At 40.3% G+C, this 17,219-nt stretch overlaps 1 protein-coding gene across 4 annotated transcripts in view; it reads right to left on the bottom strand.

Annotated features, from left to right (window-relative positions):
* LOC140478857 (tropomyosin alpha-4 chain-like) overlaps window positions 1-17,219 on the bottom strand; it is a 114,698-nt gene that overhangs the window by 54,291 nt on the left and 43,188 nt on the right. The window contains exon 1 of one of the 4 annotated variants that reach the window (XM_072572424.1): window positions 15,720-16,117. The exons of 2 other annotated variants lie outside the window; for them this stretch is intronic. In XM_072572424.1, the coding sequence (XP_072428525.1) occupies window positions 15,720-15,857 (138 nt within the window). In that variant the 5' untranslated portion in view covers window positions 15,858-16,117. Of the gene's footprint in view, window positions 1-15,719; window positions 16,118-17,219 lie in introns of those variants that run through there. One more of the 4 variants, XM_072572414.1, reaches the window with a different exon arrangement.

The raw sequence follows: 17,219 nt of genomic DNA on the forward strand, positions 1-17,219 counted from the left end.
TAGATAATTAACTTGAAGGTATAGCTAATTAGACCCTAAGGTTCACAACCTTTCAAAATAATACTCCAAAAGTAAGTGAACAGAATTTACAGTGAATTGACCGATTTTACCAGAAGGCATGGACCTTGGAGTAAGTGTACTCTAGAAACCGGAGGAAGAAATGGTGAATATAAAACAAAACCCAATGAAATTCCACAGTGGAGATCTGTGCAGCAACCTCAGGCCATGTGATCCAGTTAAAACATCTGTGCAATTTAAAACTATGATAACTTCTGATACACAACACCACAGACCATTCAACCCTTTCAGTCTGTTCTACCATTCAATAAGATCCTGACTGAGCAGGCAGTGGTTTTAATAATGCTGCTTTCCTATCTGCTCTCCTGGTTGGATGCCGCTGGCTAAAATCAATGGCAAGTGTAACAAAAAGCCGACGGCAAAAACCCCACAAGCCGACACAAAGTGTTATTGCAGCTTCTTTTTCAGTCTAATCGCAAATGGTTCGTGAAAGAGCACAACCAGGAACACAACTGGCAAGAGTATGACCAGGAACAGCCAACTAACATGGCAGGAAACATACAATCACAGCCTGCAACAGAAGATAATAAAGAAAAGGCAACATCAGTCACAGCTCAGCACTGCACACTGCTTCCGGATTCTAAGTACAGAAGACCAGCTGTACTTCAAACAAACTTTCTAAAAAAAGGGATTGAATTTACTTTAGCTATTCCATAAGTGGAAAGAGAAGGTGAAAAAGGACTGTGTAAATCATCAAAATTAATTGAAATAATTATGGTCGCAACAGTATTGCCGATTGCTTTCTTTGCAATGAGAAAGGCTCTTAGGTTTCAAACTTTCCTGGATCAAAATCTTGACAATACTAAAAGAGATCCACTGTTCAAAATCCATAGCACATTTGTACACTACCAAAAAACAACTACAGTAGCACCTTTCAAAGTAAAAAAAAAGAATTCTTGCATTTACTGTATATAGCACTTTTCACAACCACAGGACATCCCAAAACATCTTACAGCCAATTACTATTTGAAGAGCAGTCACTGGCTAAGAATAGCCTCTTGCTTTTTTTCAAAGTAATGGCATGGGATGTTTTACAATAACCTTCACAAGCACCTGGGCTGCTGTTTGATGTCTCTTCCAAAGGATGGCAAGTCTGATAGCACAACACTCCTTCAATACCAACCTGGAAGGTCAGGCTCAACTGTGTTCAGGTCTTTAACAGGAGAATAAAATCCACAACCCTGTGACTTCAAGAAGAGAATGCTACCAGCCAAACCAAAGAAAAATAAGTTCATTAGTTGAAAGAAATCAGGCTTTCCACTGCTAGTGACAGACCCCATCATTTATGCACAGTGCCAATTGTTTAATCACTCTTAAAACACACAAGATTGCATCTGAAGCATAAAGCTTCATTTGGCCACAGTTGCTAAAAAGTCAATACCTTCAAGCCTGAAAACAATTAGTACTACAAAAGAATGATGTACATCACTGCAGTTCTTCTAGTATCCAAAGCACTCAAATTCTAGACTGAACCATCTTTCTCTGGCAGATTCAATGACAAATCAGGTTCACCAATTAGGCTAGGAGACATTGAGGTCTGTAGATGCTGGAGATCAGAGAGGAGTGTGCGTTGCTGGGAAAGCACAGTAGGTCAGGCAGCATCCGAGGCACCAGGCAGGAAAATCAACATTTCGGGCTGCATTCCTTCCTGATGAAGGGCTCTGTCCCAAAATGTCGATTTTCCTGTTCCTTGGATGCTGTCTGACCTGATGTGCTTTCCGAGCAACCCATTCTCATCACCAGTTAGGCTGCCCAAACTGACCTAAGTCAAGATACTACAACACAAGAATACCTCTCAGAACCAACATTGGTTGGCACTATCACAATCGTCTCAGTCAGAATCCTGTTTGATCTTGTTCATTTGGGTTCACCCACCAATGTGTCATTGACACCACTTTGAAATGGAGTTGTGAGATAACCAAGGTGAGCATTGTTCCTTTAACAGTGTCTTATACTGTGTCTTCTTTCATTAATTTTGTGGGTGGCACGGTGGCACAGTGGTTAGCACTGCTGCCTCACAGCACCAGAGACCCGGGTTCAATTCCCACCTCAGGCGACTGACTGTGTGGAGTTTGCACGTTCTCCCCGTGTCTGCGTGGGTTTCCTCCGGGTGCTCCGGTTTCCTCCCACACTCCAAAGATGTGCAGGTCAGGTGAATTGGCCATGCTAAATTGCCCGTAGTGTTAGGTAAGGGGTAGATGTAGGGGTATGGGTGGGTTGCGCTTCGGCGGGGCGGTGTGGACTTGTTGGGCCAAAGGGCCTGTTTCCACACTGTATGTAATCTAATCTAATATGTTAATGTCCTTCAGTTTTTAATACAGTCAATAAAATGTGGTGTGATTATGAATGGTGAGCTTGTTAATTTAATGGATGCTTTACATTAGCATTTTAGCTTAAGTGTTTACCATAATTGGTTTGACTTTTAAAAAAACTGCACCTTTTCTTCTCCAGCTTTTTCATTAATCGTGCAGCGCTTTTATAAAAGGCAGAGTAACTGAAATTAGTGCAATACCCCGTTTGATTTGAAGCTTCAGCATGGAGCAGTGTGGAATCCTGGGTTGAAATGGATAATGCCTTTTTTTTAGAAAACAAATTCTTGTTGCGGATTGCTTGTAGATGCACGCCTCAGACCAAGGGCAGTATGAAATAGCAGTGGTTATGCTGAACCTATACAGAACACTGGTTAGACCGCAGCTAGAGATGTGAATGCACTGGAACGTGCATAGAAGAGTTTTGCCAGAACAGTTACATGGATGAGGCACTTTGAAGATTGGGAGGGTTTTCTTTGGAGAGGAGATTGGATGCAAGTTTTCAAAATAATGACGAGCCTGGACAGAGTAAAATGGGAGAAACTGTTCTGTTCTGCTTGTAGAGGGATCGAGAACCAGAGGCCACGTTTTAAATGCATTTTGCAAAAGCAGCAATGACAGACGAGAAAAATATTTTCCATAAGCGACTAGTCAGGGTCTGGAATGCAATGCCAGGAAGTATGGTGAAGACACCCAAGGACACAAGGTGATCATTTAAACAGAAACAAAGCACAGGGTTATGGCGGCGAGGCAGAAGATTCAAATGCTCAGATAACGGGTGCTGGCGAATGCCCTTTTTTTGGCACTGTAACAATTTGCTGATTCTCTGCAGCCAGGAATACTGGGTGACTATTCTTCAGTGGCCAAAACTGGTTAGCAATAACTTTCAGTTTATTCCAATTCCAGGGATAAAGTGGTGGTGGAGGATCTGGATGGAATACTCTTCAAAGGATTGGTGCGAACTTGATGGGCCAAATGAATTGCTTCCCACTGTGGGGATTCTATATATTTTCAAAGATATCATAGAACTTTGACAGTTGGAGGGGGATAAATTAAGACTACCATTGTAAATTGTCAACTCTTGTACATACAAGGCTCCAATGGTAAATGTGTAGATAGTCTGTTTGGATTGCATTTATTACACTTGTCTGGGCACACAGCAGGGAGATTAACCAGAAACAGCGAGACCACTCACTGGGAGCCTTAGAAAATAGTTCAGTTCATGTAGGCTTTGCTTTTCCAATTACACAAACTTTGTGCCTACTTGCTTCAGCAAATAAAAATCTGTATTCTAATCTAGTCATGACAGACAATTATAAACATCTCATCAGTACCTGGGTCTTCCCTTCTAACCTGTGAAGCTCAGTTTAACTAGTTAAGATTCTTATGTTGTTCGACTTGGCTGGTATGACAACTATTAGTGCTCAGGGCAATAAGTGGTTCAAAACTGCAAACGGAATTTCAAATGGACCTTGAAGTATCATCAACAATTCAAGACCTTGAAAAATCTGCTGCATTTGCCAAAAGAACTAACTTTCTTCCCAATTTCTTAGCAATGGCAACTGAGTTCTTTTCTGCACAAAGTTACTGTGACACACAAAAGACCTGACACTGTCTGTCTCTCTCTACTTGTTCCAAACTTGCTCAAACATTGCTAACTTCAATTACGCAAAAACAGTTATGTTTCTATATTCAGGACGCAGGATGCCAGTACTGCACTTTTTTTACAAAATAAAAACAAAACTGGAAACCGTCAGCAGGTCTGGCAGCATCCATGGAGAGATCAAGATAACCTTTCAGCTTGTGACCTCGATGAAAGAATTGGGATAGGTTAGTTGGCAAGGAAGTGAATTGAAGGGAAGGTCTGTGATAGGGTAGTAGACAGGAGACATTAAACAAAGCAGGAATAACTAAAGGAGTTGTAATGACGGAAGTAAGGAAACAAAAAGAGGAGTCCACAGGAGATAATGGCAAATGTTAGAAAACCTGATGACAAGTGCTGTACTAAACTAGAAGTGAGCAATAAGAGGTTAAGATCAAAGCCTGGAAAGAAAAAAGGAAACTAAGATGAACAGAAACAGGAGATTATAATCTGAAACTAATGAATTCAATGCTAGTCCAGAAATCTATAAGGCATCTAAATGGAAAGAGAAGATGCCATTCTTAATCCTACACTAAGCTTCACTGAAGCAGACAGAAAATAGAGAGATAACAGCAGGTAGAGAATAAAAATGGCAGACTATTGCAAACCATAGTCATGCTTATGGAGCAAGTGAAAGGGTCCTGCAAAACAGCCACTGCAATGTAGGGAAGACCACACAAAGGTTTCAGGAGTAAATGCAAACCACTGCTTCACAAGGAAGAAATTTTTGAGGCCTTGGACAGATAGGAGGGAAGAGATACAGGGTAGGTGTTGTACCTTCCAGGCTTGCCAGCAAAGGTGCAGTGCAGAGAGGAAGGGCGATGGAGGTGATAAAGGAGTGGACTAGGATATAAGAGGGACCAGGTCTTCCAGATTGCTGGAAAGAGAAAAATGTTTGGTTGTGATGGCCTGCTGGAAGGTGGCTGAAATGTCAGAGGATGATCCTTTTGAAGTGAAGGTTGATGGGCTGGAAAATTAACACAAGGGGAAGCTCATTACTATCTTGGGAGTGAGAATGGGCAAGAATAGAAGCACAGACTATACCCACAAACTGTCAATAGTTGTTAGTTGCCAATTACCTACGTATCTCCCATGCTATCACAGAATCTCTCCTGATTTTCTTTTTGAGCTACTCACCACGTCCACCCCATCTTGGCATCAATTTTACACAAAATGGGGTCTGATAAATAACAATGATACAGATAAACTGTTTTAGTGAGGTCACACGAGGAGCAAATATCCACCACAACACCAGAAAGTCGATCATACTTTTCTTCAAATAGCATCTCAAGCTCACCTGAGAGTGGAAACAGTGCATTAAAATTTGATACCTCATTTCAACAACTATTCTGAGCTAGTCATATTTGACTTGAAACATCAACTGTTTCTCTCTCTCTCCAGATGCTCTCAGTCCTGCTGAATTTCTCAAGCATTCTACCTCAATGTCACGTTCCTGTGCTTTTCCCATGCGCTTTGGCACTTTTAGAATCCATTTTTTTCTTAATGGATTCACAGCCTCCATAGTCACAACTGTGTGGTGGAGAATCCCACTGGTTCACCACGAGTGAAGAAATTGCTCATCTAGATCAGAAATGGTGTTTGCTGTCCTCTCAAGAGTCTAGTCTTTATGTAACTCCAGTCTCACACTAATGTAGTTGGCTCTTGAAACAAGCCAGCCAGTTGTACAAAATTGCTTAAACACTGTACAGGAAGACCTATCACTGTCAGAGATATTCAGAATGGAATATAAATAATACCAAGTTGAGTAACAACTTGAAAATAAAAACCCAAATCGCAGCAAATCAAGATTTGAGAGGCAATGGCAATATTGCAGTCGCAATTGGACATCTCTGCCTTGGAGTCTGAAAACCTACAAGTAAGCAAAACAAATTTATTTCAAGCCTCAAATTGTTATTGCAGAAAAGACAGGGAAAATACCTGTAATGATTTTTGCAGGTGTACTTTTTTTTAAAAAAAGCCCACTGTATTATTTTGTTGTTGATGTAAACAGAAACCATGAAAAGGAGAGGACTTGTTACAAACAGTACATAATAGACATGGCTCCATAGTACTGTAAAGTCAAAAGGTGATTTAGGAGTGCAGATGTATTGACATTTTGTTACCTGCCCAAGAAGTCAATAATGGTACTGGGCCTGTGCACATCCTGTTGTGTACTATCAGCTTTGAGTTACACAAGGCAAGCCTTTGAATGAATGCATTGAACTGTGATTTTAATGCACAATTATCAAGTCACATATTAAACTAGCACATTTAATTTAAAAAAAACATTAGTACTTAACCAGGTCATAACACCGCAAGTGGTCCTGCATCTTCCCTGCCCCCAAAAAGAAAAAAAAACAAACCACAACATGGCTAGTAATGTGTTTTTTTTAAGCTGATATTGAATTCACATTCACATTACATGAAGGGAGTTAAAACAAAGCTGTTTTTTCTTTCCTGTGTTGCCAACAAATGGATACTCCCTGAACCAACTTTCTTCAAGGTAAATTTTGTGAAATTGTTTGTTACTAGACAAGAGCCAAGCTTCATTTTAACCCCTCCAGAAAGTCAAGTGCTTTGCAGTACAGTATGAAATAAAACACCTCACAAAATGCTTCAAGGAACAATTTTAAAGAAGGGATAAAGGACTTTAACAGAGCTCAGAATCACCTTCCTTGACAAACTTCTAAGTCTTGTGATACACATTTGTAAACTACTGCCCACAAATCTTTTAAACAACTTTGGTAGAATGCTTTGGACAGTCTACAAATTTCAAACTCCAAAATACAGCAAATCTGTTGTAGATATTCAAAAGTAACAAACCAAGAGATATAAATAGTACGATGAAGTCCTTGGCTAAAAATAGGTGGTCTCATACCATTTATGTGGTGATACATGGGCACACCAATATTGCATGAGTGTGACAATTCAATTGACATTTCCATAAACCAACTGTTTTTGAACTACAAACATGAGAAAGTTACAGGAGAGAAGTTGTGCAGCTGTACTGAAAAAGTACGGAACAAAATTATCCTACCACCTTACGCTACTGGAAAGGCCAGCAACCTTCTAACAACTAGTTGGCAATACGGTAGAAATAAGTCTGTATCTACACAAGGATTAGCTGACAGTGCTTTTTCCAGCAAAGCATTCAAGAGGAGAAAATAGTGGATTCACCATGTAAATAAACAATAAACTGACTTTTAATAAATCTTTTAAATATATGACTATACTTTGAATTAACCAGCAATGAAATGAACTGGAATGTGCAAAATATTACTCACTGAGCTGGAAGGTTCATTTTCAGACATTTCGTCACCATACTAGTTAACATCAGTGAGCCTTCGGATGAAGCAGTGGTGGTATGGCCCACTTTTGATTATGTGTTTAGGTTTCCTTGGGTTGATGACCACAGGAAATGACATTACCAACTCAAGGAAACCTCAACACAATAAAAATTGGTCCATACCACCAGTGCTTCATCCGGAGCTCACTGATAATATTACCTATTAGGGTGACAAAACATCTGAAAATGAACCTTCCAGCTCAGTGAGCAAACCTACATCCAGAACCAAGTGTTCTAGCCAGCTTTATTGCTGTTTGTCTATTAGCTGATACAACCAAATGTCTTGACTATTTCAAAGGATAGTTAAGAGTCAATCAATTTGCCATGTGATAATGACAAACCAGATGGGTTTTATTTAAAAACAATTAGTTTTATGATCAACATCTGATTTTTAAATCCAGATTTTTATTGAATTCACACTGACCCATCTGCAATGGCATGATTTGAACCCAGGTCTCTAGAACATTATCTGGGTCGCTGGATGACTAGTCATGTGATGCAGATGGGTCATGCCAATAGTCTAGTTTCAATTCCTGCACTGGCTAAGTTTACCACAATGGACTCTCTTGTCACCTTCAAGCTAGTTATATCCAAAATACGCCGTTACCTTCCCCTGCCTACTCCCCTGTTTAAGATACTGTAAACAGTTTACAACAGCTCAAGCCTTCCTTATATAAACCGCAGGTACCAAGATAACTCAAGTTTCATGTGGCACAACAATGTTGCCTGAATCACAATCAGAGCAGGATTAAAATGATTGATATGCGTGCACACGTTTAGTAATTCAAGACTACATGGTTATTCAATTACAGCAGACATATCTGCTGACAGGAAGGAGGTAGAAACATGAAAGATTAGGGTGGATGTGGAAATAACGCTTCCTCTATAGAGGAGTAACTTTCAAAAACAAAAGGGCCGCCGTTTTAAGACGAAATGACTTGAAATTGTCTCCTGGAGGGTCATGAGGGTTTTGAACTCTCCCTGAAAAGGCAGTGGGAGCAGAGTTCTTGAGCACTTTTAAGGCAATAGTAAATAGATTCTTGATAAACAAGTGGCTGAATGGCTATTAGGATATGCAGGAATGTGGAGCAATAGGATCAACCTTGATTGTTTTCAAAGGCAGATAAGACTCTGGATCAGAATGGCCTCCTCCTGCCTCTAATTTGTAGCTTATGAGATCTACAGAACACTCCAACCTCTGACGCCCAACTATCCAAATCTAACTATTCAATCATGGTTTAACATACTTTGCCACAGTGATTTGTCCACTATAAAATTGTCGGTCTTTTATAGGAGTCTGGATGTTGTATATGAAAATTCTGTTCTAAGTCCAGCAATTTTGTAACATAAACAATATTTTGAACACCCATCATATGCCAAAGGTCAACTTGCACTGAATATGTTGCTATTGAAGATCCAATGAAGGTTGGTCGCATGCTTCAATTCTGTTCTTTGAAAACATGCATTCCAGTTTAACTCAGCATTGTTAGAATTCTCGATTACCAAAATGAATTAGTGACTAGATCAAACCTTATCTACTTCAGCAAAAAAATTGCCAAACTCTTTCCTTGCACCACTTGAGAAGCCATCATGTTACGACATGGGGTTAACCCCCTCCTAATTTAAACCAGCAACACAAAAGATTTATCATGTGCAATAATCTATAAAAATTTGAAAGGCCAAGAACTATTTAAAGTAAAAATTAACTTTATTTCTTAAAAATATAAGAGAGAATAATCAACTAACAACGACTTATAACTCCTTCCTCTTACCTATCTTTTACTTTCCCTTCTACAATACTAGTCTGATAAAACCCAGGAGTAAGATTTACCAAAAATTCAAATTTCAAAACCAGGCAGCTGTTGAATCTTCCCTTTATCTTTCTCTGTAGATTCTCCTCCTCTTAGGGATTTGTGTTTGACAGACCATTGATGGATAAGGTACCTTTAAGACAGCTGTATTTCAAGCAGTCTATACATACAGGTGGCTTGGGAGTTCTCCCCTCAACTGTTCAATTTTCCCCCAGTCTTAGATCTCAAAGCATCTGACTATGTCATTGGCTTTTAATATTGTCAATATACTAAATTCACACTTGATTGGAATTTGGTATTTTTGGGGTATAATTTAAAGTGATTGACCAAATTAGAATTTTTTTTGTATCCAGGCAACCAGCTACTCTAGCTGCTGGATCATATGTTCCAATATAATTTCTCCAGTACTCCATGTGCCTCTCTAAGTCCTTCACTTTCTTAAACGCACAGTACACCTCTACACCTTCATAACAATCACCAGATCAACTCGAGAGAAAAAAGTCCTGCAACTCCCTTCCCCATAAGTATATCAACATTAGGTCAGTCACCATCACCACCTTCTTACAAAGTCAATTAAGGTTGGGCAACACATGCTGATAATTTAGATATACCAATATTCATAGTAACATAGAAAATAAAGAGTAGGTCATTCACCCCATTGAGTATGCCCTGCCATTCAAAAACGATCACGGTTGATCATCCAATTCAGTACCCGGTTCCCACTTTCTCCCTATATCCCTTAATCCTTTAGACCCAAAGATGTATGGATGTATGATTTGTTTAAAAAAAAATCAACCTACCAAAGCAACAACATTGAGGGCCCCATGAACAACTACAAGAAAGTTTTGGCAAAAAATAATCCAATACATTAATTTCTGGGAGAAAAGTATCATTATACATTATAGTCAGTTAGTGGCCAAGCTAACCACTGGTTTCAATCTCAAGCAATATACTAATTAGTGGCAGAATATGGGAAAAATAAAATTGTGTTTCTCTCTGTAGCATCCAACTGAACAACAGTCACCCACATGGTAAATGTACATGCAACTTTAATGCCCTCATGAAAGGCAATCTGAAGACCAATTATTACTTTGAAGTCTTAAATGTATTTTTATTATTGAATACGGCTTTTCCAATCAACTGGTTTGCCTCGGTTTCAAAAGACCAGCCAATCCAATCATGTTCAGTGACCACTTTGTAACTGGCTCAAACCAGATTTCAACAGCACTCAAGTGAACCCAGCCTGATGCTGCGGAAAAGCAGGTCAGCAAAGAACAGCAGGATATCATTAATGTGTCATGACAGAACCAAGTTGCTGATTTTCTCAACACAGAATTACTGTACTGTAGTGTTGGAATAGCTGCCAAATGCCTGATTAAAAACAGTAATGCCATGAGTTGAATTCCTTAAAACGATGAAATTCCTAAGATTAGGATAAGTTGGAGTTTCTGAGTATAATTCAAGCCCCTATGTAGTAATCCAAAAATTTGCTCATTTTATCTTGACACAAGACAATCCCGACACATTTGGCACCTGGACACTTCCTGTCTCTTTCTCATCAGGATATTGCCACATCTTCAAAAGTATTGAGGCAGATTATTACTTATATCTGCCATGGCTGCACTGGCTAATGGAGGAACAAGACATACTAGATACTGATTCAGAAAATATCCAAGCAACTGCAATTACTTTTGGATATTTTAAAACAGAACTGTTTTAGCTTTTTCAAGGACTTGGGAAGGAAAAAAAAGGGCAAGCCACAGTCACCAAAAACCAATATGTAAATATGTAATATGAACAAATATTATTAGAATAATCAGTAACATTAGTTTAGAATCAGGCTAAAAAACCTGTAACAAAAAAATGATGCAAATTGCACTCTTCAGTGGCTTTTAGTTACTGATTAAAATTCTGACAGGAGCATACAGCTACAAACTTTAAGGTCATCTACATTTTGCATAACTACCAATAGCAGACTGGACACTGGTGTCACAAGATAGCGCAAACAAGGCAGTCTTGCTCTGACTACAGCTGTGTGCTCTACTAAAAGAGATAGTTTCCATGGGTACCTATAGACGCACCATTAACAGAGTTGGAATTGCTGCTTGATGACTGTTTTCTGACTGCTAGCAGTTTGTTGGTCTACTCTGGCATTCCAGGCACTAAAGGAAATACAAATTTTAAAATGTCACAATATGCTTTGTAAAAATTGACTTCCAGCATATACACCGGCAATTTTTCTTCTGTCTCTTGTAGTATTAACTACATGGCTATCAGCCAGCAACCTTCAATGTCCCTTGAACTGCAAACCTAACAAAACCAATGGGGTACTCAACCATAGCTTTGAGGACAAGGCTACATTTCAGCTCCACTGAATGCTGGGTGCTGGGTGCTGCCTGGAATCATGTGACCAGTCAAAAAAGGAGCACTCTGCAGGCAACAGGGTTAGGAGTAAAACAGGATATAAATCAGAGTATTATTTCAAAAACAGGCAATTCAGTAGACCACCCAAGCACTTTTAAGTCAGAATGCATTCTGTCTCCATAATTAAAACAGGGTTTATATTAGTACTGTATTCTTTTGCACTTTAGTGCTCAAGTTAGAATAAAGTAGATTAAATATGAAAAAAAACTAGAAAGGAAATATTTACAACCTGGCTCACCAGTCACTACCATCAAGATCTGAAATAACCGAAAGAAATATTGATTTTCTTTCCCCCCCAAAAGAAACAACCAAAGGAAGTAGTTTTGGTTCTCGGAGGGGTTAGAAATTATTTAAGTTGCAATTTCTGTTAGCATCTAAGAACTTTGACGGTAGTTAATTTAAACCTCAAATTCACATATACACTCAGTTCTGCTATAACGCAGTAGTTCCTTTCTCATACAATCCCATGTTAAGAAAATTGCATAGCAGCAGCCCCACTTTTATAACCAATACACGCTTTAAACATTCCCACTTTAAAAACCGGGTCCCCAATTCAGCAATCGCATTATAGAAAATTCATGTTAACGAAACATTCGTCATAGCAGAATGACCTGTACGTGAATAGTAGCCAACCAATAAATTAGGACTTAAGTTTGCTTGCTGGCAAGTTGCAATTACACTGTAATTGACAGAATATTAACCTGTCCCACACTGCACATTATCCACAAAACACATCACATCTGGTACATTGGTGTTCATTCAAATGCACCAACATCCAGTGATTTGTGAATACTGACATCTTTCCTCTCAACCCTATTCACAATACAGAAACCCCAATCCATATCTCATCCATCTATAGCTCTCAGTATCCATGAGACTACTGAATACCACACCATCTCCAGTAAATTCAGATTTTCTAAGTAGAAGGCCGTGAGCTCGTACCCATGTAGGTGTACTACGTAGCGCAGGTAAAAAAGACAGTAATCAAGAACCCTGACTGATTCTTCTACTCTTCATCACCTCTCATTTCTCTTGATCACCAACAAATTTGTACATCAGTCACCGAGGCCATCGGAAGCCAACCATGCAAGATCAATACTGATCAATGACAGCCGGGATCAATTCCAGATTTGTGCTGAGCTTAGAAAAGGCAGGATAGCAGAGTTGAAGATCACATCAGCTAAGATCTCAAATGATTGGCGGAGGATACTCAATGGGTTGAATGGTCTCCTTCTGCTCCTATGTCTTTTGGTCTTATAGAAGACATCAGTTTGAGCCACTGGGACATTATAAATAGGCATAACCAAAATGTTCCTGACTAAAGATGCTAGTCAGCAAGAAATTAAGAAACAAACAAGGTTCCATCTCCTAAATGGTTTACAATATACTGCAACATGACTATCCAGAGATAAATTTTTAAAAAGTGAACTTGGTTGTCACACCTCAAAGTTAAGTAACCTGCCAGAGATCATTTAGCCCGTGAGCCTGCTCCACCACTCAAAACCATGGATGATCTGGGTGTAGTCTCAAGCACTACTTTCCTGTCTGCACCGCATGAACCTCAAATCCTTTGTCTTTCAGAAATCTAAAACCAGTCCTGAATAAATTCAAAAGATCCACCTCCATGACATTGAGGGAAGGGATTCTCACACTAATGACCCATCAAAATTCTCCTCAGTTTCAAAATAACAGCTTTCTTTTTTTTGAAAGACTATCATCCTGGTCATCATCTCCTCTGTAAGACAAAAATCATGGGGACATACTATTAACTCAAATTGATTCAATAAAATCACTTCTCATTCTTCTAATCCCCAAAAGGAAGCTGCCTCAATGTGCTGACAGGCACACAAATCGGGCGAACATAGCAGGAGGTTAACTGATAACCTTTAATATTCACCAATATAAAGGCATGCCAAAATGAACAGTGCCCAGATAGAGCCATTTAAATTATCAAAGGAGTCATTCAGATAGAAAAGGAGTGGAGAAGGAAGAAAAGCAGAATCAATTTCCAATTAAAAGCTTCTTACATAATCAGTGTGGAATTAGCAAAGGCTCTGAAACAAAGACAAACTGCCAAAGAACCTCATGACTAAGTGAGCAAATAAGGCAGAGATGGAGCGAAAGAACAATAGTGAGGCACACAAAGGGATAGATGACAACATGCCTTTTCCTAGCTGCTATCAGTTCTAAAGGAGACTCACTGGACTCAAAATATCAACTCTCTATTTTCTCTCTACTAATTTCTCCCACAATTTCTGTTTTTTGTTTCAGATTTCCAGCATCCTCAGTTAGAGTCATAGCAATGTTCAGCATTGAAACAGACCCTTCTGTCAAACTTGCCCACACCAACTGGATATCCTAAATTAGTTCAGCCCCATTTTGCAGCATCTGACCCACATCCCATTAACCAACTCCAGATCCTGAGCACAAAACTAAAGACTGATACTCCAGTGTAGGATTGAAGCACAGCTTCACTGCTCGAGGTGCTGTTTCAAATGAAATCTTAAACTGAGGTCTACTCAAGTGCATGCACTAGTTTGATCCCCGTACACATGTTTGATTGGCAAGAGCATCATTCCCAGCGTACTGCCCAATATTTATCTCAACCCAGATTACAAAAACAGATTATCTGGAAAATGCTGTGCACAAACTGGCTGTCGTGTTTCCTACATTTCATGCTTACTTATATGGCTAGAAAGCAGGAAAGCATGTGGCAGTCATAAAGATGCTATATAAATACAAGTCTTGCTTTATAAAAGATGAGACTAATTTAATCCTTGCAAGCCTCTAAAATTTTGTCAACGTTTCCAATAAAGTCACTGACAGCTAATGTTTGAACTCCAAGGTTACCCATCTGCAGAATCTTATCCTTGATTTAGCCAAGATGATGAGTTCTTCTGTCCCACTAGCCAATGCAATTGTAAATGGAAAGATGAACACAGCAGCTTATAAACAGGAACAAAAGTAGTATGTGACCTCCTTACAAGTGCTGAGATAGGCTGATGGGGTACAATGACTGTCATGCACTTGCTGAACTGGAATAGTACCTCGCTCTCCCAACATGATTTCTGCAACCTACCCCCAGCCCTGATCACAAAAGTGTACATTGTGATAATATCCGACAAGTACAACTACAGCTTTAAAATATATACATAGAGCGCTATGATGATCATGCAATATAGAGAATCCATATCACCAACAAAATTGCCGACAAAAAAAAATCACAACACTCCAACAAAAACGCTAGTGCAGCCACCACCCATTTACTTAATGCACAAAAAGGCTGGAATGTTCTCTCCGGGAAGTCAGGCCTGCACCCCTCCCATTCAGCAGAAACTGAGGGGGTACACACTGAGATTAATCATAAAATCAAACTATGGCGAGGGGTTCAGAGGACAGGATAGGCTGGATCGCACTCCTTGGGGCGGGGGAATAGGAGAGATTAAAAGATATCCACACAAACCTATAAAACTGACCTGAATTGTTAACAGTAAAATTGCAAAGAAACCCTCTGCAGTGATCAAGACATCTCCTTCCCCTCTTCACAAAATCCACTCACGTCCCACCACGTTTTTTTTTAAAAAAAGCTCTTCGCCAATTTCTTTCGATGAGAGAGGGTGAAAAAAACACAGCCTTTAAATTTTACATAGGAGTGAGCTAGGATTGAGGGGTGGGGGCAGGGACTGGGAAAAATAAATCCCCACTCGAGCTGAAGTCAGAGGATTCCCAGGTTTGCAAATCCTGGTCGAAACTCGCATCGACTCGGCAAAAAAAAAACCCTTGGGTAACACCCTCCCCTCCATTTTGGAGTGAACAATAATCAGATTGCATCTTTTGTTTCCCGGCAATAGCAAACAAAATCTCTCTTCCCCATCCCCACCTCATTTAGTTTTTTTTTAAAAATGAAGATTAGGGGGAATGGGAAGGAGCGACTGTGAATGGCCGCAGATCCAAAGGAAGCTAGGGATTACAGCTACTCTCTGGGTTACAATGTAACGTGAAGGTAGTCGCCTGTGGCAAGATACAGAGAAGCCTCCAGCTTTACCCCCCACCCCACCCCGTGTCCGAGCCCCGGGCAGAGGAGGGCGATGGGGATGAAAGGTGCTCACTCTCTCCCTGGCCTGGCGCTCACTGTCCAGCTCCCGCTGCAGCAGCTCTGCTCTCTCCTCTGCCTCATCCGCCTGTTGTTGCAGGAACTGGATTTTTCTCTTCACTGTATCAATCGTCGCTGAGTTGGGACCAGACATGATTCCTTCTTCTTCTGCTGCTGCTGTTGCTGCTTCTTCCCCGTCCTCCTCTTGGGGAGCTGTATAACAAGGGGAAAACTGGATACAATTTGCAACAAAATAACAAAAGAAGGAGCAATGCGAGAGAAACAGGACACGGTCTCCGGGCGATCAGGTGGCTCCACAACCTCCCGCTGCCAGGTAAGAAAAATCAGCAAGTCGTCCCCTCTCTTCTCCCGCAAGGGCGTGAACCGCCGGAAATTCCTGCGTACTCTTTAACCAGGCGAAGGGGAGGGACTGAGAGCCTGGCCGCTCCTCCAGCCCGCGGTCCTGCTGCTACTTCGCTCTCTCCAGCATCCCCAGCAAGTGGAGGGAGGGGAGCGGTCGCTCACTCGAATTGAGTTCCTCCTCAGGTTGGTGTGGAGGCGACGTTTAACCCCCGGCTCAACGTTGAAATGTGCTTTCGCAAACCCTCCCGTCCTAAAATTCCACACACACAAAAAGAACCCCCTGATTTTTGTTTCTATCATTTCGCGATGTTAAATGTGTACCTGCGAGGGAATGCTCAAATATTCTCAGGTTACGACTGGCGGGAGGTCATTCACCAACCCGTGGCAAATTAAAAAGCTGTCTCAATCCTATTAACAGCCCCACAAATTTTACTTTTTTGATGGGATATCAAAATCCCTTTTAAAAAGTTTTTTTTTAAAAATATTTCATTCTGCTTCCACCAACTTTTCAGGCAATGCATTCCTCATCTGAACAAGTCACAAAAAATCTGTTTATCTCCCCTCTGGTTCTTTTGCTTGTTATCTTAAACCTGTGTCCTCTGGTCACTGATCCACCCACCAGTGAAAACAATGTTCCTTATTTAGTCTTCTTTGCATAAGGGGGAGAAAAAGTTCTACAAATTTAGAAATTGCAGAAATGGTTTAAATTATTTTCTACTCTGTTTATCTCACTTGTTGATACATTGTGAACTTATATGCCAACTTGGCTCCCTCAGAGTAAATTTGGTCATGCATTTAAGAACAATGCATGAATGTGCCCTCCTGGCTCCCTCTGTTCATTGACCTTTGTCTATGCTCCAGCTATGAGGTTTAGGGGAAAAAAAATCATGTTCTCCAATAGTATTCAGAGGTTCCTAGTGGGACTTCTGTTTGGTAATTGTTGATCATTTATAAGTTCACTGATGACACCACCACAGTCGGTCGAATCTCAGATGGCGACGAAACAGATTACAGACGGGAGGTGGAAGACGTGGAAAAATGGTGCACTGAGAACAACCTAGCTCTCAATGCTGGCAAAACCAAGGAACTCAATATTGACTTTCGTTGGGATGTTACTCATGCCCTCCAACACATTAACAGAGGTGGAATGAAT

This window comes from Chiloscyllium punctatum, chromosome 1 (assembly GCF_047496795.1).
Source record: "Chiloscyllium punctatum isolate Juve2018m chromosome 1, sChiPun1.3, whole genome shotgun sequence".
Classification (NCBI taxonomy): Eukaryota; Metazoa; Chordata; class Chondrichthyes; order Orectolobiformes; family Hemiscylliidae; genus Chiloscyllium; species Chiloscyllium punctatum.